General features: G+C 45.6%; 1 protein-coding gene across 3 annotated transcripts; it reads left to right on the top strand.

Moving 5' to 3' along the window:
* Window positions 1–1791: 1791 nt before the first annotated feature.
* HAO2 (hydroxyacid oxidase 2) lies at window positions 1792–24437 on the top strand. Of its 3 annotated transcripts, none has more exons than XM_082206121.1 (8): window positions 1792–1874; window positions 2552–2694; window positions 6943–7094; window positions 9500–9783; window positions 14395–14610; window positions 16836–16994; window positions 22280–22349; window positions 23978–24437. In XM_082206121.1, the coding sequence occupies exons 2-8, from the start codon at window positions 2564–2566 to the stop codon at window positions 24031–24033; spliced, it is 1068 nt and encodes a 355-aa protein (XP_082062247.1). In that variant the 5' UTR covers window positions 1792–1874; window positions 2552–2563; the 3' UTR covers window positions 24034–24437. The 3 variants fall into 3 exon arrangements, with proteins under 3 accessions (XP_082062247.1, XP_082062245.1, XP_082062246.1); XM_082206119.1 differs by lacking the exon at window positions 23978–24437 and adding an exon at window positions 22911–23401; XM_082206120.1 differs by lacking the exon at window positions 23978–24437 and adding an exon at window positions 22911–23401 and having other exon boundaries at window positions 1824–1874; window positions 2338–2694.
* The last annotated feature ends 372 nt before the right edge of the window (window positions 24438–24809 follow it).

Raw genomic sequence — 24809 nt, 5'->3', positions numbered from 1 at the left:
CTCTGAATGAAAATAACACACCATGGAAGTATTCTGAGGTAAAAAACCGTGCCAAATTACAGAAAAATAAGTTCAAGGAGATGGGTATGTGAAGCACATTCAAAGCTGACTCTACAATTCTATGATTCTATGACCAACTCCCCTGTGTGTCTAGATTTGTCATTACTTTTTAAGACAGCATCTTAAAAAGTAGAGACATCACCTTGCCGACAAAGGTCCGTATAGTAAAAGCTATGGTTTTCCCAGTAGTGATGTATGGAAGTGAGAGCTGGACCATAAAGAAGGCTGATCGTCAAAGAATGGATGCTTTTGAATTCTGGTGCTGGAGGAGACTCTTGAGAGTCCCATGGACTGCAAGAAGATCCAACCTCTCCATTCTGAAGGAAATCAGCCCTGAGTGCTCACTGGAAGGACAGATCGTGAAGCTGAGGCTCCAAGATTTTGTCCACCTCATGAGAAGAGAAGACTCCCTGGAAAAGACCCTGATGTTGGGAAAGATGGAGGGCGCAAGGAGAAGGGGACGACAGAGGACGAGATGGTTGGACAGTGTTCTCGAAGCTACCAGCATGAGTTTGACCAAACTGCGGGAGGCAGTGGAAGACAGGAGGGCCTGGTGTGCTCTGGTCCAGGGAGTCACAAAGAGGCGGACACGACTAGACGACTAAACAACAACAACAACAACAAATGACCTACTACCCACTCCAGCCATTTTAAGAACTAAACTAGAGGTTCGTGATGATGTTTTCCCTGGGTGTAAGCAGACTCTGAGGTTAAGGTCACCCTGTTAACTTCCCCATGTGCTTACCAGAATAAGGAACATGGTCATGCCAGTTTCATGAAAGGATTTATAGAGCTATACTGGCATCTAGTGGGGGCAGCATGCAAGACCCGGATTTTCCTCATAATTCCCTTTTTAATGATGTAGGAAATTAAACGAAGCTACACGGCAGGCAAATGACACAGACCACAAGCCAGAGGAAGAATGAAAATGTAGTGGAGAAATGAAAACTTAGTTCAGATGCACCGGCAATTGTATAAACCGTTAGATTTACATACACCAGACTAGCAATGGGGGAGAATTTTGATTCATTTCCCATTTATAGGCAAACCTACTTTACAAAACAATATGAGAACCGAAACACAACCATCCTTCGAAATCTGCCCTTCTCTGAATTTTGCAAGTCGAGTGATGTGTACAAAATTGTGTATGCTGGAATGAAATGCAGATATTCCTGAAAATAACATGCAAAAGTGCATTATCATAGGGGAATTATGCTCCTATTCTTATGCTGATGCTTGTGTTTAAATAAATCAGTGTGCTTTGCACTGCATTCCAGTGTTGGTGCAGTGGTTAAAGTGTCCGACTAGGCCCCGGGAGACCTGGGTTCATATCCCCACATGGCCATGAAGATCACTGGGTGACCTTGGACTAATCACTGCCTCTCAGCCTAACCTAACTCACAGGGCGGTTGTTGGCATTAATTGATATGGGGGGAACCCTATGAGCCACCTCAAGCTCCTTGGAGAATAAGGAAGGACATATCTGTGGTAAATAATTTTGTTACAGCCCGAATTATTTTGACAATTTACCATCTGAGAAGGATTCCAGAACTGTGGAATGTGAGGCTGGTGTGTGGCGTGGCAGAACTGTTTCGTTATGAGAGCACATTCTGACCAGCACAAATAGTCCAAAGTTTACTAGAAAGTTAAGCTTTAATCTTTTGCGGTGATGTATTCAATTTGAAATGCCCCCATCTCCCCTCAGCCAAACACAAATCAAGGTGTGGCTGTGTTCACAAAAGGACAGAACAACATTCAGTTGAAGATCCGCACTGAAGCAGTGGTCTAGCTAGCTGGTGTTGCTCACACTAAAGGCAAGTAATTTTTTACCTGAGGTTGTTTGTGGGCAGTGGGCGGTGGATAAAGGTTGTTATTGAAAAATCTGTGGCTGGACTCAGCACTTGCTTTCTCCCGATAATTATTTGATTTGCAGTGGAAGGAGACATTTTGGGTGTGAATTGATGTGCAATGTGACTCATTCACACATGCAAATTATTCCCTTACCGTTGCCACCATATGTGATTTGTTCCAAGGCTGTAATTTAAATTATTTCAGTGTTTTATCAGAGAAAGACCATTTGGTTCAGGTGGGTTTTAATTTTGGTATTCTAAGTGGACTCTGTTCTAATTATATTATATGACTTTTGGGAGACATATGAAGGCAGCTCTTCATAGAGAAGTTTTTAATGTTTGATGTTTTGTTATGTTTTAATATTTTGCTGGAATAGATGATTTGTTATTCCATTCATTGCCCTGATATAAATAATGTTCTCTGAAGGTACGCTGCCTTGGGCCCCCTGTAACCTGGCAGCACATCTGGGCAGAAAGCACATAGAATCCTGTCTCTTCCAGCTAATCTGCACAGATCAGCTGAGAAGAGGGGCGGGGACTGTGAGACTGTGCATGTTTGTAAGAACATTTCCCCATCAAGCCAACTTCAGGACTCTCATTTATAGCCTGTACTTGTCATAGTTGTCTTCTCTCCACTGCAGCTTTGATTTAAGATGGCCCTGGTCTGTTTGTCAGACTTTGAGGCATATGCTAAGCAGCATCTCCCCAAAGATGCCTGGGATTTTTTTGCCGCTGGCGCTGATGAATGTAGTACCCTGGAAGAAAACCTCAAGGCATTCAAAAGGTATGATAAAGGCTGACCTTTGGCGAGTGGAAGGTTAGCACTCATATTTAGATGGTCGCTCACATGAAGCATTGTGGACTGGGCAGATCGGGCTGGATTGAAATCTTACGCCAGACATTGGCGGTGCAAGCAGATCTGGATTTAGATTTGATGAGGCCCTAAGCTACTGACACGGGTGACACTGTGGGTTAAACCACAGAGCCTAGGGCTTGCTGATCAGAAAGTCGGCGGTTCGAATCCCCGCGATGGGGTGAGCTGCCATTGCTCGGTCCCTGCTCCTGCCAACCTAGCAGTTCGAAAGCACGTCAAAGTGCAAGTAGATAAATAGGTACCACTCCAGTGGGAAGGTAAACGGCGTTTCCGTGTGCTGCTCTGGTTCGCCAGAAGCGGCTTAGTCCTGCTGACCGCATGACCTGGAAGCTGTACACCGGCTCCCTCGGCCAATAAAGCGAGATGAGCGCATAACCCCAGAGTCGGCCACGACTGGACCTAATAGTCAGGGGTCCCTTTACCTTTACCTTTAAGCTACTGAAGGTAATGGGGCCCTTTATATGTCCAGGTATCCTTTGTCAACAACAAATTGTCACTGTTTTTGTGTTGAATATATGCTATATGCATGGAAATGAGCAAACCAGTGATGTTTTAGGGAGCAGGCTAGCAGGCGGAGCCCTTACTTACATCATAGGAGCCTACGTAACACAAAACACTGTTGCTGCATGTAGGTTTTATTTTATTTGTTTTTTATCTTATATTTTGGAAATGTACATCCAGGGGTTTTTTCCTTTAATTTTTTTTTTGGGGGGGCAAGAAAGAGGGGCCCTAAGCTATAGCTTGTTTAGCTTATATGTAAATCCGGCACTGGGTGCAAGCATTCACATGAATCTCTTTCCACCGACTGACTTTGTTAAACTCAGTCACAAATGGCTGATCTGGTATCTATCAAAACAGAAGTCTGATCTGGGAAAGTGAATCGTTTGCAGCAAAATTGGAAAGAACTGATGCCTCTGTATCCCACAAAGTTTTGTTTTCAGTGCTCCAGTCCAGTTCTCACACACTTGTGTGGCACAGTGCAGCTATTGCTGTATTGTGGCTGGATCTGAACTTGCAGATGTGTCAGAGTTGTTCCACGCCTTGCAGCCAGATCCCACTTCTACGGCAACAAAATGTGTTGAGCACATCGAGACAGCCAAGAAATCTCATGCCGTCTACCCAATGGGCAGAAGGTGGGTGGGGGACACAATAGCAAGCATTTCAAGCCTCTGAACACCCACACAAGTGCTTTCTCCAAGAGCCTGGTGCTTTCTGGGGACAGTTGCAGGAATAGCCTCCCCCCCCCCGGGGCGGAGGAAGGGAGGGGCGGTGGGGGCAGGCCGCCCCAGGTGTCACCACTGCAGGAGGTGACAAAATGTCGGGAGGCACTCAACTGTAGCGTGCCCGAGACATGTGTCTCTCCTGGGAGTGATGCAGTGACTTAGGTGGCCACAGACTCCGTGCTGCCCCAAACGGTCCGCCATCTGCCTCCCCCCACCCCAGCTATAGGGCAACTGAGTGGGAGGAGGCAAGCAGACACCTCCGAAGACCTGTGGAGTGTCCTGCCCCAGCCTGTTCTGTGGGTGGCTGGGGTGCCGCCACCGCCCCAGGTACCCGATCAGCTGGCTCCACCACTGCTCCCCCCACCCATGAAATATCATTGTGTTTAGATTGAAAAGGGCCTTTTCACAGTGCAATGAAAGGGCTTGTGCCCTTTGTGTCCTCATGAGAGAAGTTCCAAAAAGGCTGAACTCTCAATAACTCTTGTTTGATCGCAAGGATTATATTAAGTTGTGGTTGGACATAGCAGTCGACACAGAGATTTCTCCAAGTGGTTCTTTATAGTAAGCTGGAACTGAACTGAACAGCAAACAGCTCAGCCGGCCTGCTTTTATAGGCAGCCGGCTGTCAACATTGTCAGAACAACAACAACCCAGGGTTTCCTGCCTAAATTAACTTACGTGGACCTGAGTGAAAACTATATACACAATACCCCTGGTGGCCAGGGTGAGAACTTCAATACATAACAGATTAGATTCATCCCTGACCCCAGTATAGCTTTTTTGCCATTCAGCAAAGCACCTAATTCCATGTGACAGTAACAATATAATTAGCAATCTCTGTAGTATTTAATTGTTACAGATGCCCCCCCCCACAATTGCTATCAAGACTGCAATGTGCAAGTCAGAGTCTCCATGAATTCTCCCTAAACACACACACACACACACACACACACACACACATATAGTGGAGTAATAAGCATTAATGGCTAATGCTAATTTTTTTCTTATTTTTTCTAATGCTTATTGCCACACTGATACTTATCACACCATTTTCCAAGTGGAGCAGAACATGTAAGAATGGTTTGTTGCTGGTTTTTCAATAGAAAAATAAAATAAAATGTCCATTATTTAATCAGCCATGCGTTTTGTGCATTTGCTAATGTGGAAATCTTCATGAACGTATCCTGAATAATACATTTTCCCCCGTTTTTGTTATTTATTATACTTGTTACCCAAAGATCTCCACAAAGTTATCTAATTTATATTACTCTTAATAATAATTATAATGAGGATTTTATAATTGAATGCAAAACAGGGGGAAAAACAAAGTTACATTAACAAATTAACAGTAGAACTTAACATAAGACAATGCTAGAAATATTTGAGCACAGTGTCCTTAGAATAAAGCACTGATTATAAGACAGCTTATTATATATGTTTTATATTCACTTGGGGGATGTTGGAATATTCCAGAAACTTGGTAATTGGTCTTCAGCAGGTTGCTAGGCAACAGGAAAAGTCTGCCCAGCAACAGGAGACTATATTAAGGGCATATGATTAACAAGGGTCAGAGAGTAGAGAGTGAAAGGAGTCAGTGTGCAAATGAGCATGAGTCAGCATTAGGTCTCTGTCCAGATGGCTAGAAGAAGAAAGGGTTATGTTATTTTATTTGTATTAAAGGTAAAGGGACCCCTGACCATTAGGTCCAGTCGTAACCAACTCTGGGGTTGCGGCGCTCATCTCACTTTGTTGGCCGAGGGAGCCGGCATACAGCTTCCGGGTCATGTGGCCAGCATGACTAAGCTCCTTCTGGTGAACCAGAGCAGCGCACGGAAACGCCGTTTACCTTCCCACTGGAGTGGTACCTATTTATCTACTTGCACTTTGACATGCTTTTGAACTGCTAGGTTGGCAGGAGCAGGGACTGAGCAATGGGAGCTCACCCTGTCACGGGGATTCGAACCGCCGACCTTCTGATCAGCAAGTCCTAGGCTCTGTGATTTAACCCACAGTGCCACCCGTGTTGTATTAGACCCATGTTAATTATTGTAAATAATAAAGCTACTCAATTAAAAAGGAAACTCTGCTGCAAGTTTTTCAAAAGAAGAAAAGCCAAGAGCAGCAGCTGTGCATGCACATCAACAGGGGAAGGGCAATATAGAATATTCTTCATCGAAAGGGATACCTGAGTTGTTTAGTTGTCAGGATGAATGGCTGAATTAGATCAGACTGACAGGGCTTCCGCCTGCAGAAGTAACACCTGCCAGCTCTGCTGTTTCTAGCTCTTTCTAGTGTGGGAATGTTCAGAGTGGCAGGAGAGGCTATAATGTTCCTAACTTGCGCTAGCAAGTTCCTTTACTCAGCAGAGTGCATTCCCCTTTACACGGCAGAAAACTAGTTACAAACTCATGTGAGTTTCTTAAGACAATACGGAATTCAATATGGCTTGTCCAGACTGAAATGTGTTCTAATATTTTCCTGGTAAGACCCTTTGAATCCCTCCTAAAATAATAAAGACGCCACAGTCTTATTCATAAACAATAAAAAGTAAGCTTACTCACGATCGGGCAGAGCACAGTGTGATTCCCGAAGGCAGCCTTTAGGCTTAAATTTACAAACATGTACAAACAGGTTTACCCCATGTGGGAGATAACCTGGGGGGACTGCTGGCTGGCAGGTGAATCAGGATGTTCGCAGAACAAAAAAGAAGATTGAGGAAAGGAAGGTGGCAGCGTGACTTGTCCTTTTACCAGGTCTGGAAAGGTCACACCCACCCACTGGTCACATGCAAGGAAAGATGCTCCAGGCCAGGAGGAACAGGAGGTTTTGACTGGCTGGACCAACCATTCCCTTGCATGTCCACTCTAGCAAAACGAGGAATGTTGTACTTGACTGCTCCCAGTGGATTACATCCCACATCTAATTCTTCCTGCAGGATTCATTTTCGCCCACGTGTTCTGCGCGACATGTCTGCAATGGATACAAGGACCTCCATCCTTGGCACTGAAATCAGCTTTCCTGTGGGAATTGCTCCCACCGGTTTCCATAAGTTGGCTTGGCCAGATGGAGAGCTGAGCACAGCGAGAGGTACGCCGGGGTCTCCTTCCTGCTGAGAAACAATGGTTGGGCACACAGGGCAGCTGAAAGTGGATTTAGTGCATCATCCCGTGCGTGCATGTTTTTCATGTCATCCACACAGCACGGTCCTTATCCAAGCGGCAGCTGTGCCACACACAGATTTGCCTCTGAATCCAACCCTGGTTTCCCCTTCCCCTCAAGCTAGATGCCTTGCCTTAGAATCAAGTGCCTTTCAAGTTTATCAGATCATATTAAGGCTTTTAAAACGCTCTGCGAAAAGGCAAGCCTGAAATAACACTTTGGAGAGGCCCGGAGAGGACCTCGCCAGAGCACAACAGGGAAATTGGTCAGGAATGTGTACAGCTCAGTCTTGTAGGGAAGACTGTAGCTCTCTTCAGCAATACAAAGATTGCACCCACAGCGCCAGATTTAGGGTGGGGCGGTTCCCCTGCACAGGTCACCAAGCCAAGGGGGCACAAAACTGAGAAGATCCATAACGGAGAAGATCGATTTGGGGGAGCCAAATTTTGGCCTTTCACAGGGCGCCATATTACAAAAGATGGAGAAGACAGAGTGAGTGCCGTTTAGCAGAGACTTGGCTGCTAATACTTCCGCATGTCTGAGAACATTTAATTCGCTCTTATCTCTCTCTTTTTTAATATATAATTTTTATTAAATTTTCTGTTTTACAGTTTAAAATACTCATTTTACATCCTTAAGATATCAATGACTTCCCTTCTTCTCTTTCCATGGTTCATTTTAAATCTCATAAATCCCTGCATATTTTACAAAAACTATACCATTCAGTGTTCCGTTATTGCAGCCATCAAAACTTGTTTACGCTGTTGAATTTACCTTAATGCTGCCAGCGTTTTCAGCTGGACACAATTATTTCCCATATATAATCAATAAACGTTTTCCAATCTTCTTTAAACATATGTTCTTCTTGTTCTATATGTTCAGTCTGCGAGTTGTGCATAGTCTATCAACTTAAGATGCCATTCTTCTTTAGTTGGGACCTCGCTCGTTTTCCATTTTGGGGCTAACAAAACACGGGCCATGTAGCAACGGTTCCACTCGCCCACACTACCCCTCCATCACCTGACTCTGTTCTCTGGCCAATTCAGGTTTCTGGAACAGGTTGGCGAGGGAAGTTACTTTTCAAACACAGACTGAAATCACACCGGTAAGGCTGCCACCACTCCCTTTAGTTCAGGGAATCCCAGAGACACAACCCAGGGAGAAGAGTGTGTCCAATTAACCTGGCAATCCCCACTCCTTACAAGCTGCATCCACAAGCTTGCAGGCAGAAGTTCACTCGGTATAGCGTGACTAAGCAGAAGGCTTGGATTTAGCTGTTCCCCGGAAAAGGCACCAACACACCAACAGGTTCTAAATTAAAAGTTTATTTTAAAAAGAAAACTGAAAACTTGTGGAAAAACCACAGGCACTTCTTAAGAATCTTACAAACATGAAAACAATAACATTGTACATTATAACTAGCTCGTACATACTCACAAAGAGAACACGGTTAGAATAGTCAAGAGTCCTTTCAAGTTGTTGTATAATGGAGCTGTTAGAGGATTTCCATTTCAAAAGGACGAAGCGGCTGTTAACGATGGAGCTTACAGCCGGGCATCTTTGCGGATTGCAGAGCAATGGCATAGAGCAAGCAATGGCATCTAGCCATGAACAAAACATCCCTTGATCTTTTATTCACAATTCTGACTTTGCGTCGTAACTTTTGGCCAATCAAGGGTCTTAATTTGATCAGCTCATTCTTTTGCAGCTGGGTCAATTTAGGCTTGAACCCTTATGCAAAGAATCTTCCTCCCACCTGTGGAAATTAACCAGATCCCCAATTCTCAGCAATTTGAAAACAAACAACCGGAGGGGAGGAAGGAGTGATTCACACCCACAACCCAGGTGTCAAACCTTCCATTAATCAGGGACCCCTTTCCTCCCATAAACCTCTCATGGCAAGGAGCCAGAAGGTCTGGGTTTTAAAGATACACAACTCCCTTTCCCAGGGTCCTTGCGGCTGACAGAATACCCACAAGGCCACATTCTTCTTCTTGACCAAGGAATGATTTTTCTAACAATGATAACTTCACTACAGGCCACTTTAGTGGCATACATAAACAACATTTTTTGAAATTCCCTCTTTTCTCTGTCAACGGTAACATTCCACCATTCGTGCTCTGTAAGGAAATAAAATAAACAAATAACAGGAATTAGTGAACTGACCCACTAATCATAGCTTTAGCTGAGATTCCCGAATAGCAGGGGGTTGGATTAGAAAACCTTTGCGGTCCCTTCCAACTCAACAGTTCAATAATTCTATGAGCCAAAGCAGCCAAACCCAGCATACTAGTCTCAGATTTTCCTTCCCCCGTCCCCATATTTTTCCAAAGCGGCAGAAGCTATGAAGACCTGCTACATTGCCAGCTCCTATGCCTCTTGCTCTGTGGATGAGATTGCTGCTGCTGCGCCTGCTGCTCTCCGGTGGTTCCAGCTCTACATCCACCGGGACAGAACCATCTCGGAGCAACTGGTACGAAGGGCAGAGGCAGCTGGCTTCCGGGCCCTAGTGCTCACAGCTGACGTGCCCTACACGGGGAAGAGGCGCGACGACATCCGCAACAACTTCCGGTTCTTGTCTGCCGTCAAGCTGAAGAACTTTGAAGGCGCCTTCGAGGTTGGTTTGTTTGTTTAAATAACAACTTGGCGGATATCCACTACGTGGAATACCGCAGACTATTTACTGCGGCTAGGCTGAATGTTCTTGACTCGGCGGTCCTGAAGGGAAGATATGGAGGAGTCCCATATGACCAGAGATTATGCCACTGTGCATTGGGTGAGGTAGAATCCACAGAGCACATTTCACTGAGCTGTCCCTTCTACAACGATTTAAGACAGTATCTTATAACTCCATACTTACCCCAGCTCAGTTCCCGACAAAGAGGAAAGCAGACAGCATATCTGCTAAATAAGTCTTCTGGGAAAACAACCTTGTCAGTGGCTAAATTTCTTTTCCTGGCACTCAAGTGTCGGAAACGTATAACTGAATGCTTTGACGTGGGTTATCTGTGAGAGGTCTAGTACTGTGGCCCTACCTTACTTATGTACCTCCTATGATGTTATAGTTTATAATTATTGTGTAATGTTTTAATTCTGACTATCGGTCGAATAAAGAAATTGACTGATTGATTGTTTGTTTAAATATTTTTATTAGCAATTCAACAACATGTCAAAACATATCGTATTCATTATTTCCTCCCCTTTTTCCCACTCACCCCTCAAACCCTCCCTCCCCTCCCCCAAACACTTCCCTCAGTTCCTCTCTCTGATTTCTCAACACATATTATTCTCTGCATGTTACAAAATTATACAAATCCTTACATTATCTGTCTGCTATGTTATCAATCAATAAATTTGTGTATGTTTATTCAAAATAATAATAATAATAATAATAATAATAATAATAATAATAATAATAATAAATTATTTATATCCCGCCCTCCCCAGCCAAGGCCGGGCTCAGGGCGGCTAACAACAATAAAATAATACAACATTCTAAAATCATTTCATTAAAAAATGATTTCATTAAAACCTGCCAAGGAGTCAAATTCATTTTGTTGTCCTTTCAGTTAATTTGTGAAAAGTTCCCATTTTTGTTTAAAGCCACAGTTGTCCTTATCTCGCAGTTTATATGTCAATTTAGCCAGTTCTGCATAGTCCATCAGTTTTTCTTGCCACTGTTCTTTGGTCGGGATTTCCTCATTCTTCCATCCTTGTGCTATCAAGACTCTTGCCGCTGTTGTTGCATACATAAATAAATTCTTTATTTTCCTTGTCCTACAATCCCTAACAGAAATGCTTCTGGTTTTTTAACAAATGTCATTTTGAACATTTTCTTCAGTTCATTGTAGATCATTTCCCAAAATTCCCCTGCTTTCAAGGTCTGTAAAGCTTTAGCGGAACCCCATACAAAAGCCGTCTAGGGAATGGGCAGAGTAACTTGGGACATCCACACCATTGTGGAGAGACAGCCAGTAAGGTGTGGGCAGTGCCAGGCTGGACATTGGGACAAGGCAGCAAAGTGTGTTTGGGATGGCGCAAAACGGTGGTAAAGGGGGGGGGGGACAGAGGTTTGTTGGCCTGTGTGTGGCTTGAGAGATAATGGAGTGTGCCTCCCGGGATGAGGTCAAACTGCTGCAATAGCAGAACCAAAGTGACCTCCCCGGGGCACAAGTATGGAAGTCCTGGGCTGCCCAGATGATATGACTCCCCCTCTCGGCCTCACTGATTTGGTCCAAAGGAGAGCAGAAGCAATATTTTTGGCACCAGCTGGGCTTCAGGAGTTGCTGGAAGGAGGCATACAAGGCACCATCCAACCGTCTTAGGGACTCCACTCCGAATATGTGTGGGGCTTGCTCCTGGGCTGTTTCTTCTCCTGAAGATACCCTGCAAGGCAGCAGAGGTTGAGCATCAGAGTTTTCCTTCTCCGAGATGGGCTACCTTTCTAAAGTTGACAAGCCCCATCTGCCCCTCACTTCCCTCTGCACCCCATGCAGAAATTGCCTTTTGGACCTGTAATGGGAATTGGGGTTGCTTGTGCGTAAACTGCAAACTGCTCCAAGCTGGTCGTATAGCTAAACCTTTCCCTGGTTTGACAGCCCTTACAACGCGACTGTCTCAGTCACTGGCAGAATCCGTCAGTGGGCGTTTCCTAAACTTCCTCCAACATAAAAATTCCTTGACTCCAAGTCTCGTCCTAGATTCTCTGCGCGGAAGCCTTCTGCGCAGCATGGGCGTGCCAAGCGGAGGTCCTGTGCTCTCTCCGCTGATTTCACTGGAAGAGTCTTGGAGCCTCCCCTCCGCAGTACTCTCAGCCTCCCTTTTCTCCCTGGTGTCCCCTGGATTTCCTTCTCCAGCGGAAGCTCTCTTTCTCTCTCTCCTTGCTAGTTCCCTCCCCTGCATCATTGGAGCGTCTTACCTCTCCTCTCGCCTCTGATGGCAGTTCCCTGACAGGACCATTGGATCCACTATTGGTCTCATCTGCTCAAGGCAATACTATAATACATCAAATATTAAAAACTTCCCTAAACAGGGCTGCCTTCAGATGTCTTCTGAAAGTCTTTGACATCTGGTGGGAGGGCGTTCCACAGCTTTCAGGGGCTCTCAGCTTCCTGCCTGTCTTGGATAGCAGTCTCTCCTGCTCCTGTAAAGCAAACAGAGCAGGTTCCTTGTAACATACTATTGTAAACAAAAATTGCCCTTTTCCCTTATGGAGTATCCAAGAGCCCATATAGAGTCCTTACATAGGTTCCCTATTGGTAGAAGATAACAGAGGCCAACCACAGAATATTGAGAAGCAAAGCAGCTAGTAAGCTTGATCTTTATTGATCTGTTGCAACAGGGTGCTCCCCTCATCCGCAGGAGAGAGGAGGGACCCAGAAAAATGGCATGCAAGGCCTTATAAAGACTTTTGAAATTCCCACCCAGTAGATCAATACCAACCACAGAAACATCATACATACATCACAGAAGGGGTGTAACCTAAGACCACCCCTCAGATACATCACACCTACATCACAAAAAGGCGGTCTAAAACAGAAATTTGAATGTTGTTTTTCTCCTGTCGTTGTTTATCTCTGGTCTGGCAGGTTACTTGATTGGATTTCCTGGGTAGCCTGGCCATTCCTTTGTAGTGAAAAATACTTAGCTCCTGGGTCAGGTCACAGGCTCACACCCTATTCAAACACAGACATACCCTTAAGACAGGATTTGTGAAGGAAAACACAACAGGCAGGCTTTTCCATTTTCCTTTGACCTTGCAGAGAAAACATTTGGTCAGTTTGGGGCAGTTTGGGAATCAAAATGGTTCCAGGTCAGTCTTCCTGTGATGATCTATGTACTGGTGCTTGGTTGGTACACTTATGAACATTTAACATATATCCAAGACTTCAGAATTCCTATCACAATATCCTCCCACATTTCGGGAGGGCAAAGCAGGACTCTGCCCATCCGCCCACCCCAATCTCTGCTCTTCTTCGCACACACACACAACCCCGTCCGTCCAATCCCCACCCCAAGATGAAGGCAGCAATGGAAGCTGCCGTAGATCAAGTCAGTTCATATCGCTCAGTACTGTTCACACTGACTGGCAGCTGCCCTTTGGGGCTTCAGATATGAGGGATTGAACCTGGCGCCTTCTGCATGCAAAAGAGATGTACAACGAGAAATTCAGCCAAAGGAAAGAATATGGAATACAGTCGTACCTTGGAAGCCGAACGCCTTGGGAGTCAAACGTTTCAGCTCCCAAACGCCACAAACCCAGAAGTGAGTGTTCTGGTTTGCGAACGTTCTTTGGAACCCGAATGTCTGGCATGGCTTTCGATTGGCTGCAGGAGCTTGCTGCAGCCAATCAGAAGCCGCGCTTTGGTTTCCAAACATTGTGGAAGTCGAAAGGACTTCCGGAACAGATTCCATTCGACTTCCAAGGTATGACTGTATAGCCAAGCCTGACCTCACTACCAGAGGGGTAATAAGAGGCCATACAGCAAAAAGCTCCATATTTGTTCAATATATATATACCATATTGGCCCGGATATGTCATACCTGAATATAAGCTACAGCTTTAAAACTGGAGGGGGGGAGAGAAAAAAATACCCAAATACAAGCTGCTCCCTTCCTCACTGCTCCTGGCTGCATACTGGTGTGGGGGGGGGCGACGCTGTATTGCCATCAGCCTTTCCCCTTCCTTCCTCACTCTCTCCCTTCTCAGCCTTGGAGGAGAGGGTGGGGAACTGCACGCGGTGCGAATGCCGGCTGCATACCGTAAGGTCACAAATATAAGCCACACTTTAACTTTTCATGGTCAGACTTTGGGGAGAAGTATGGCTTATATTCGGGCCAATATGGTATACAGTGGAACCTCGGGTTGCGGATGTAATCCGTGATGGAGGCACGTCCGCAAACCGCAGCATTCATAACCTGCAGCACCGCGTCTGCGCACACGCGTGACACAATTTAGCGCTTCTGCGCATGTGCAAGCAGTGAAACCCGGAAGTAGCCCTTTCCGGTACTTCTGGGTTTCCCGCAGTCTGCAACCTGAAAACGCATAACCCAAAGCATCTGTAACCCGAGGTAGCACTGTATATTTGTTTCGCAGCCTTTACATAGTGCTTGATTGTAACAAAACCTCAAAATGTTTATAAGAAAGCCTAGCAGGAGAGGGATCTGTTTAAGAGTTGCACCAACAGTGTGAGCAACAGTGACGCTCTCTTTTGCTCCTCTCCTTCAGGGTAAAGACTGTTCAGAGTATGGGGTGCCTGCTGGCAGTATAGACCCCTCTGTCACTTGGAATGATATCTCCTGGCTACGGAGAGTGACACGCCTGCCTCTCATCATCAAGGGAATTCTGACAAAGGAAGATGCAGAGCTGGCCATGAGCCATGGAGTTCAAGGGATTATTGTGTCCAACCATGGAGGAAGACAGCTGGATGGGGCACCTGCAAGTGTAAGGGACAGGTCATTATCTATCACACTTAACATGTGCAAAACTGTCCATGTCCACAGCTGTGGTTTACTTGGTTGTGTGCACCGATGCAAAGGAGCAGGATATCAATTGAATCAGTCAAAAGATAAATGAATAACCAAACAATTAAACCCCTGTGTTGCAAACAATTAACAGTAATATCCAAGGCAACACGATGACCAAGTACAACAATGCAATATCAATATAAACTCTTTATATAGTCTATACGGAACATGGAACAATATGAGAAACCAAATAAACAGAAATATTATAAATCTCTGAAAGTCACTAAAGTGCACTCTTGATGGATTCTCTTGAAAATATAGAACCAAATAAACATAAGTCTTGTAAGTCTCTGAAAATCTTTGTAGACTATGCAAGTCTCTGAAAGAAGCAGTGGGTCAGATTCTTATCTGGTGAAACAGACGTAGTGAACATCATTTCAATAATTCATTTGCAGTTTATGAAGCATTTCTGTATCCTGCTGTGCTGAAGAAGAATTCTGCGAAACAGTGGGGATGTCCTGAAACACTGTTCACTACGTCTGTTTGCGGACCACTTCGGCAGCGTTGGACGTCATAAAACAAAGCTTTAATGGCTTGTTTTCATCAGATAAGAATCTGACCCATTGCTTCTTTCAGAGACTTGCATAGTCTACAAAGACTTTCAGAGACTTATAAGACTTGTGTTTATTTGGTTTTATGTTTTCAAGAGAATCCATCAAGAGTGACTTTCAGAGATTTAAAAGATAAATGAATGCAGAAACAGCTAGGAGGAGAAAATCAGGGCAGGGGAACAGGTTGAACAGAATCCTTTGTGTCTGTGCAGTATGAAGGTGGAAAACAAGCTCCTTCATTGGGGCAGGTTCAAGGCCCACAGAGTGCACAGAAGAATTGTATATGTAGGATAACCAGCCTTATATAACCAACATGCTTAAGTCTAATGAATGCATGAAGGGGTTAATGCCATAGAGTAAACTGTCCTGCCAGGCTTAGCCAAGTCACACCCCCTTATCTTGGGATTAGGGTAATCAAGCCTATTGTTGTACCTCAGAAGTACCTGAGAAGCTTGGTGTGTGAGAAGGTCTGAGCTGGTTGCTCCAAGTTCAGCCCATGTAGCTCTAACAAGCCTCTCTTGAGCATTTACACCAATTATTTAGGAACTTTTACCACTTTGTGACTAAGCCACAGTTTGCTGCCTGTGCAGCTTTTCTAGCTGATGTCCATGAACCTGACCTTTGGAGAGTTCGTAAGTAAACAGTTTTTAAACTTACCAAGCATATCGTCTTTTTCTATGCTAGGAGAAGAGAGGGACTTTGAAAGGAACTTGGAAGGGCACATTTAAAGATCCGACGGCCTGTATTTTCACAGTTTGCTTTGCTGCATATTTTGTGATTTTAAATCTCTGTTGGGCTTCTCTCACCAAAGAATACCTGCCCCACACCAGAATCCTGGCAGCCAGGGAATTCTCCCTTTTATATACCTATTTTTTCCTTGCCATCAACAGCATATTCAATAGGGGAAGATACCTTCCAACCTCTGACCATTCTGCGTTCTGAGGTTTCTTGCCCAAAGGCTGCATAAAGGAGTGCATATATTATATCCCCATGTTGAACACAGCAGAGAGAAGCAGCCCCTATCTTTCCAGGGCTAAGCAACCTTTGGATGTGATAGGTGTGGGAAGGTGTATGGCCACAGGAAAGGGAGTAGCAGAAACGGATGGTTGATCCACCCATCCAAAAACACTGACAAATAATAATAATCTGTGACACTGAGTGGAGCAGTTTGGAACCCTATTTTCTCTGACTTTTGGATTATCCTCATATCACACAAACTTGAATTCTGCAGGGGGACGTATCGGTGCTGTTTGAGGGTAATGTAGGGTGGATTGCACAAATTAAACGACAACACAAACAGCTGCAAACACACAGTACACACTGGTGTGGACCAGCCCCCAAACAGAATACTCTTGGCTTTTAAATAGCCTGGCTGGACAGACTAGCAATAAAATAAATAGAAACAGAAGAGACTAGGTGGGGTAGAGCCTTGTTAATGTTTGGCAGTGTACTGGTGTGATGGGGGCTGATAGGAGCTCCAAGAGAGATCCATGTTCCAAGGATATCTGTGAAATAACAGAGGGCAAGTCTTGGTTCTCGAACATTTATGCCTCAGTTCCCATCTATGTGTTTCGCATTTGCTTCTTTGCAGATTGATGCTCTAGTTGAAATTGTAGCCACAGTTGAAAACAAAATTGACGTTTATTTAGATGGCGGGATACGAACAGGAAGTGATGTATTGAAAGCGCTGGCGCTCGGAGCAAAATGCGTCTTCATCGGAAGGCCTGCTATATGGGGCCTGGCCTATAAGGTGAATAAATATACAGTTTGTATGCCTGAGCAACCGTTTAGGGCTTATAAGATATAGCAAGAAATTGCAAATGAACAGCGGTCCCTTTCAAACAAGTGACCGAAACATTGCCCTTTACATTTGCACATGGTCCATTACACCTTGCCTTTGGTTTTATAATGCGTGCATGTTTTGGACTCCAGCGTGGTGCATTGTTCTGCCAGTGTAATCTTGATTTATCCAATAAGCTTCAGTCCAGGTACGTGCGCTATAACACCACTTTCTCAATCCACTTCATAATTCTGATTGTTACTCTGAAGCCACATGTCACAATACAGTGATACCTCGGGTTAAGTACTTAATTCGTTCTGGAGGTCCGTACTTAACCTGAAACTCTTCTTAACCTGAAGCACCACTTTAGTTAATGGGGCCTCCTGCTGCTGCTGCCATGCCGCCGGAGCCCGATTTCTGTTCTTATCCTGAAGCAAAGTTCTTAACCTGAAGCACTATTTCTGGCTTAGTGGAGTGTGTAACCTGAAGCGTATGTAACCCGAGGTACCACTGTAAAGCCCATAAGGCTGTGGCTACCATCTATGAGGGAGATCTGTTTGCAAAATAGCAGCTTCCAAATCAACTTGCAAAACAACTTAGGGTGCTTGTGTTGCAAAATGAAGGCTCTGTGTACAGACGACACTCCAGTCTATGGACCAGAGGGGACAGCCATCACCATCAGTAGTGATAGAATTATTTTCCTCTATGTTTTTAATTGTTCTTTTCTTATCTGTAAGCTGCCTTGAATCCCTGTCAGGAAAAAAGATGGGGATAGAGATAAATATATAAAAGCATAATCCTAGCTAATAATTTTACTAGGCTCATAGGCTATGTCCCCCCCAAGAGCTACTGCATTTATTCATTCCAGACGGTAATAGACACCCGGAACATGGGTTATCCAGGGAGATGCAAACAAATCAAGCTATGGTTGATCTAGAACCCCCCCCCCCAAGCTGTTTGACAGAGCCCCCCCCATCAACCGCCCTGGAGTCTGCTGCTCCCCTCCCCATGGTTCCATTTTGTTTTTCTTTAAAGGGGCAGCAACATGTTGTTGTTGTTGTTTGGTCGTTTAGTCGTGTCCGACTCTTCATGACCCCCGGACCAGAGCACGCCAGGCACTTCTGTCTTCCACTGCCTCCCGTAATTTGGTCAAACTCATGCTGGTAGCTTCGAGAACACTGGTCAACCATCTCGTCCCCTGTCGTCCCCTTCTCCTTTTGCCCTCCATCTTTCCCAACATCAGGGTCTTTTCCAGGGAGTCTTCTCTTCTCATGAGGTGGCCAAAGTCTTGGAGCCTCAGCTTCAGGATCTGTCCTTCCAGTGAGCCCTCAGGGCTGATTTCCTTCAGAATGGAGAGGTTTGATCTTCTTGCAGTCCACGGGACTCTCCAGAGTCTCCTCCAGCACCATAATTCAAAAGCATCAATTCTTCGGCGATCAGCCTTCTTGATGGTCCAGCTCTCACTTCCATACATCACTACTGGGGAAACCATAGCTTTTACTTTACAGACCTTTGTTGGCAAGGTGACGTCTCTGCTTTTTAAGATGCTGTCTAGGTTTGTCATTGCTTTTCTCCCAAGAAGCAGGTGTCTTTTAATTTCATGGCTGTCACCATCTGCAGTGATCATGGAGCCTGAGAAAGTAAAATCTCTCACTGCCTCCATTTCTTCCCCTTCTATTTGTCAGGAGGTGATGGGACCAGTGGCCATGATCTTCATTTTTTTGATGTTGAGCTTCAGACCATATTTTGCGCTCTCCTCTTTCACCCTCAATAAAAGGTTCTTTAATTCCTCCTCACTTTCTGCCATCAAGGTTGTGTCATCTGCATATCTGAGATTGTTGACATGTTAGCCATCAGTAAACACAAAGCACAAGGCAGCAGGCACAAGGCTTAAGGTAGATTTCATTCCTTTTGCACCAATGCAAAAGGGCCTGCTAGGTTGCAGCCCTGGTCTCTTATGCGCCATAGCTCTTCTCTGTTGCTTTTTCTTTTTCTTTTAACAGAGCAGTTAGCTTTCTTCCTCAGCAAAAGAAGTGGCAATATTGTTTTGCTGCACTGATTCCTTGATCTTCGGGAGTTGTGGAAAAAATGTAATGGAAAGCCAGCTGCAAGAGGGCGAGACAGACATACAAGCTGTTCTCAAAGCCAAGATAACGTGAATAGTTCCTTCAGCGAAGGATAAGAACCAGTGGGAGGAATTCAAGGTCGCCCTGTTATGAACATTCGGTCGGCGCCAGCACATCCTCTTGCCTGGTGGAACAACAGCCTCTCTCCCCACACGCTGCCCTGGAGGTTTTCCTGAACCCCCCTCCTGGCAATCTGGGGGTGCAAGGGGAGAAGAGGAGGCCCCATTGTGCTTATGGAAGTCCTTGCATGAGCTTGCGCTAGCAGGACCAGTTAGTTGAGTCCGGCACACTGTACAGAAGAGCATTTGATCTTTTGCATATGTGGCCCATAGGCAGAATTTTGTCTTTACCCAGGACCTCCCGACTATTCGCAAACTAGAAATTCACTGTCCTCCCTTCTTTTGCCATGCTGGCTTGAATTTCTGCTGGTAAGGCTGCATACACACCAACACATTTGTAGTGCAAAGGCTTTTCTCATTCCAGAACCATTAGGATTCGTCCTCAACATTCTGCTTCCAGTCTAGATCGAGTATAGATCCTGCCGTCCACAAGGCCAGGTGTGGTCATCTCGTTCCTTGTAACATTTTTCCGATGAAAATAGGGACGTCCTATTCCATCATCGTCATCATTTTGTTATTTATACCCCACCCGTCTGACTGGCCTGCCCCAACCACTCCATGCAGCTTCCAACACATATAAAAACATAATTAAGAAAAAAATAAACATTAAAAAACTAACGTATATGGGGCTACCTTCAGATGTTTTCTAAAGGTTGTACAGTTACTTATCTCCTTGGCTTGGGCATTACATAACTCCATACCCTACAACATTTCTCTGATGGGAATAGGGACGTCCTAAAGAAAAGCAGGACATTCCAGGATCAAATCAGAAACTGGGACGGCTTCTGTAAATCCAGGACTCTCCCTGGGAAATGGGGACACTTGGAGCGTCTGCGCTTAACCCACATTTGAAAACCAACCCCTTGATTAGATTCTGCAAGCCTTTTCCTCCCTGCACATGACCCAGGAGAGCAAAGAATGAAGCTGTGCTGGTCCTGGGGGGAAGGTTACCGTTGGCGTAGTCAAAGTCCGGTCCTGGGTCACTAGCCTGGAAACAGTTCACAAGGAGCGGGGCGAGATCCGAAGCAGGAAGCCGGGTGGGGACAGGAACACTGGAAGGTCAGAAGCAGGAAGCCGGGTGGGGACAGGAACACTGGAGGGTCAGGTCTGGGTCCGGGCAGGAACAGGTACTCAACAACGACGTTGCTCCTGCAACCTGGGACCGGGCTGACTGGCCTTTATCTTCTCTGAGGCCAGGGGCGGCCCCGGCCCCCAGGAGACCCGCCTCTCCTGGCCTTAAGGCGAGCACTCCTCCTGGGAGAAACCAGTTCCCTTCGCCTCTCTGCCCTGAGCCTCTGCAGTTCAGGAGAGGCTGAAGGGTTACTGGGCCCAGGGGGAGACTCACCTGTAGGCACTGAGTCCTCAACCACCTATGGAGCCAGAGTGGATTCACCTGGTGCCTGCTCCTGAGGATCCGGCACAGGTGCAGGCGCCTCAGAATCAAGGCCCTGCCCCAATTCAGCCGGCCCTGGAGGCGGGGACTCCTGTGCAGGCTGGGATTCCTCCGGTTCACCCTCTGAATCGGATTCCCAGGCCATCACAGAAGCGGTGGTTGTGATCTGGGTTCGCACCCACCCACAATGCCGTTGGGCAGGTATGGCTAGAGCCGCCATTGCTGGGAAAACCCACATCATTTTTCATTTATCTTCAAATGGACACACTGGTGGGCAATGCAGAATCAATCTGCAATGATCTTTTATTTTCAGAACAAAACTAGTTTCTCAAGAAGCTCTTCTCAAGCTAAAATATGCAACAGCTCTAGACTGTGTGTGAACTATGTAGAAAAAGAAGTACGTACTCGGTCTCCATTCTAGAATAAAATGTGGTTTGTACACAAGTTTTTGTTGTTGTTGTTTAGTCGTTTAGTCGTGTCCGACTCTTCGTGACCCCATGGACCAGAGCACACCAAGCCCTCCTGTCTTCCACTGCCTCCTGCAGTTTGGTCAGACTCATGCTGGTAGCTTCGAGAACACTGTCCCACCATCACGTCCTCTGTCGTCCCCTTCTCCTTGTGCCCTCCATCTTTCCCAACATCAGGGTCTTTTCCAGGGAGTCTTCTCTTCTCATGAGGTGGCCAAAGTCTTGGCGCCTCAGCTTCAGGATCTGTCCTTCCAGGGAGCACCTTGGGCTGATTTCCTTCAGAATGGAGAGGTTTGATCTTCTTGCAGTCCATGGGACTCTCCAGAGTCTCCTCCAGCACCAGAATTCAAAAGCATCCATTCTTCGGCGATCAGCCTTCTTGATGGTCCAGCTCTCACTTCCATACATCACTCCTGGGAAAACCATGGCTTTAACTATACGGAAGAAGTATTATACTGATATTGTGGCTCTTACAGATCTCCTGATTATGTCTGTTTTGGCCTTTAGCAATACAGTGGTACCTCGGGTTTCAGACGCTTCAGGTTACAGACGCTTCAGGTTACAGACTCCGCTAATCCAGAAATAGTACCTTGGGTTAAGAACTTCGCTTCAGGATGAGAACAGAAATCACGTGGCAGTGGCAGTGGGAGGCCCCATTAGCTAAAGTGGTACCTCAGGTTAAGAACTGTTTCGGGTTAAGAATGGACCTTCAGAATGAATTAAGTTCTTAACCCAAGGTACCACTGTATGGATATGTACATACAGGGCTCACGACTTTGTAGAATTTTGTTCCCTCTATTTTGTCATATCAGTCAACATAATTGATATGTCTGAAGCCTAGATATCTGGAGCCATGCAACCGTTTGTTTCAGAGTACTGAAGGTGGCATAAAAGAAAAAGTGGAAGCCTGCCTTCCACTCCACAGCCTTCCTGCTAACATTTTGTTGAAACAGTTTTTGTACGGGCCTTCATAGCGTTTCAAGTGCCGTCAAAACCCGTTTGAACAGAGACAACAGTGAGACTAAAGTATAGCATACGTACAACCTAGCTGGAAAATAATTCTGAGATCCTTTTCAGCTCTCAAAAGCTGTTGTCCATATTCGGTGTATGCTGGATCCATAATTTACAATATCACTGTTTCTTGGAACAGGGCGAAGAAGGACTTCGGAAAGTTCTGGAGATTTTGAAAGAGGAATTTCGTTTGTCGATGGCTTTTGCTGGTAAATCCTCCCCCTTCTCTCACCCTTTTTCAAACACCCTCCCTTGCGGAGCGTTGTCTCAGCCTCCTCTCATCTCCCCTCTCCTTGGGCATCCTTTGCCCCTGGTCTCTGAGCTGCCCCATCTGCCCCAAAGAGAGGTGCCTTCTCACTCTGCCCCACAGGGGCCTGGGACTTGTCTGTCCATTCCGAACAGCAAGGGCTGGAGGACTGGCTGGCTGGGCTCCCTCGCCCGCTTGCTTTCTTACTCCGAGGTCACCTCAGCTCCTGGCAACCAGCACCCCCTGGCCAGCCCCAGAGGCGCCATTCACCTGGGGAGCTTATAGCCAGGGCTGCTGCAACAAACAGCTGTGCAAGCCTTTGGGAGGCAGAGACACAAGAGGGCATCAGAGGAAGGAGGGAAGGAAAGAAGGACAGAGGCCAGTTTGTCAGTTTGCATTTCTTAGTGCAGAAAGTATTGATCTGGTGTGTAGAGATCTTTCCTGTCCATGATATTTGGGTTATTCCTTCTGAGAAGCTGAGTACAGCTGGCTTAAACTGGTTCTGTTATCTCTTTCTGTCAAGGTCATGCTGATTATAATAGTGAGGCCAGAAGGAGCCTGGGGTTCACTTTCTCTTTTTATCTCTTTTCCGTCTGGTGTGGTGTTCTGTATGTAGTGTCAAGGTTTAGACTTATTATAAGTTATTGTAAGTTTAAGTTAAGTCTGCTGCAACTGGATTTCTTACGGGCTGTGCCAATCCTAAATGTATTGGATTTGTGACCATTATGCTCATTTGCCTTCAGTAAAAGCTCTGCTGGATGAAATATTAATTGCCTCTGGTCTATTTTGGGGGGAATCCTGGAACGTGTTTGAGTTTTAACTCTGCTAACTATACACTGGAATCTACTCTGGATCAATAGTGAGCAGAATTTCAGTGACACAGCTTTGCCTGTGGCACCCCTGACCATCATTCAAGGCAACCCACGGCGCCATGGCACACTGGTTGAAAACCACTGGCCTATGTCATCATTTCCCACCTTGAGAGGAAATACGGTCACCATGCCTTGGTTATCTCTTTCTCTCTATGCGAAATAAAAAAATTCCTTCCAGTAGCACCTTAAAGACCAACTAAGTTAGTTCTTGGTATGAGCTTTCGTGTGCATGCACACTTCTTCAGATACACTGAAACAGAAGTTGCCAGATCCTTCTATATAGTGAGAAGGTGGGGAGGGGTATTAGTCAGAAGGGTGGTGGGAATGGGAGATTGGCAGATGGCTGAGATGAGCCTGTTGACGACTCTTAACAACTGGAATAGGTCTTACAGGAAAAGGCAAGGGGTGAGAAGGTGAGAAATGGCTTAGTCATGTATAATGAGATAAGAATCCAGTGTCTCTGTTCAGACCAGGTCTCTCCATGGTTTTAAGTTTGGTAATGAGTTGCAATTCAGCAACTATGCGAACTTCAGCTTGTAAGGAACTCTGAGCTGGTTGCGCCAGCACATACATGCGTCCACGTTGGCCAAACCTTTGCTCCCAGAGGTGCTGAAGTTGGGGGTTTCCTAGATCGGTAGGCTTTGGAGTAGAGGACTCTGTGGTTCTATTTGCCGACAGCACGTTTTTTTAACAGTTTGCCTGTTTTCATTACATGCAGGCTGTAGAAATGTCTCAGAGATTGGCCGCCACGTTGTTCAATATTCCAAGTTGTGAAGAACCCTCCTGCCCTGTTCATCAGTTCCAGGAAGTGACTGCAGCCCTGGACAAGCCGGCTCAGAGCAACTGGAAAGAACAAATCAGCCGCGTGTCAGAAATGCGCACCCCCTCACCCAATCAATCTCTGGCAACGTTACAGCCCCCTATATGTTTGTGGGAAGCAAAGAAGGAGGCAGTCCGTCAAATACCCTGGTCCCCAAAGTGACAACCAGAGGGAAAGAAGGGGCCAATGCAGTTGATGCCGCGATGGGGCTGTTTGGTCACATGACCAGGGATGGAAGGATCCGGCAATTTCCCTCCTCTCTGTTTCTCATTTTTCCAATCTTAAATTCAGTTTTGCACATTTCTGCAGCAATCTGCATTTAAGAAAGAAATAGATAAAATCATCCGTGACAATTCAACAGCATTTAATGTCAATTCCTCCTAATAAACACATTTTTGTTTGAAGTTCTGACCAATGTATGCATTTTGCAAACAGTTTTACAATTATTTGCATTTGTAGGCACACTTTCCTTTCCACACTTACCTTTGAACAATCAGAATATATTAGCTAGCCAATTTACTTCCAATTTAGCCTGATTTCTATAGTACTTACTCTGTTCTTACCAGGTGCCTGATTTTTACCTGGCATATTGTATTAAATCTATTCTCTTTGATATTGTCAGGGCTGCTACCCAGTCCCAGCTCACATAGGACCACGTTAGCCAGCGTTCACGTTAAAAGAGTCTTTATTGGGTTACAGGTTCCATTTCCAAACTGCAATGTGCAGCCCC

Source organism: Podarcis vaucheri (genome assembly GCF_965113315.1).
Source record: "Podarcis vaucheri genome assembly, chromosome: 17".
In the NCBI taxonomy this organism is placed as follows: domain Eukaryota; kingdom Metazoa; phylum Chordata; class Lepidosauria; order Squamata; family Lacertidae; genus Podarcis; species Podarcis vaucheri.
Note: the sequence above shows the minus strand (reverse complement) of the source record. Positions and strands in the feature narration are given on the sequence as shown.

Coding starts and splice junctions, on each gene's coding strand:
- HAO2 (XM_082206119.1), top strand. CDS start 2,564: ATGGCCCTGGTCTGTTTGTCAGACTTTGAGGCATATGCTAAGCAGCAT. Junction 2,695..6,942: donor AACCTCAAGGCATTCAAAAG/GTATGATAAAGG, acceptor TTCTTCCTGCAG/GATTCATTTTCGCCCACGTG. Junction 7,095..9,499: donor AGAGCTGAGCACAGCGAGAG/GTACGCCGGGGT, acceptor ATTTTTCCAAAG/CGGCAGAAGCTATGAAGACC.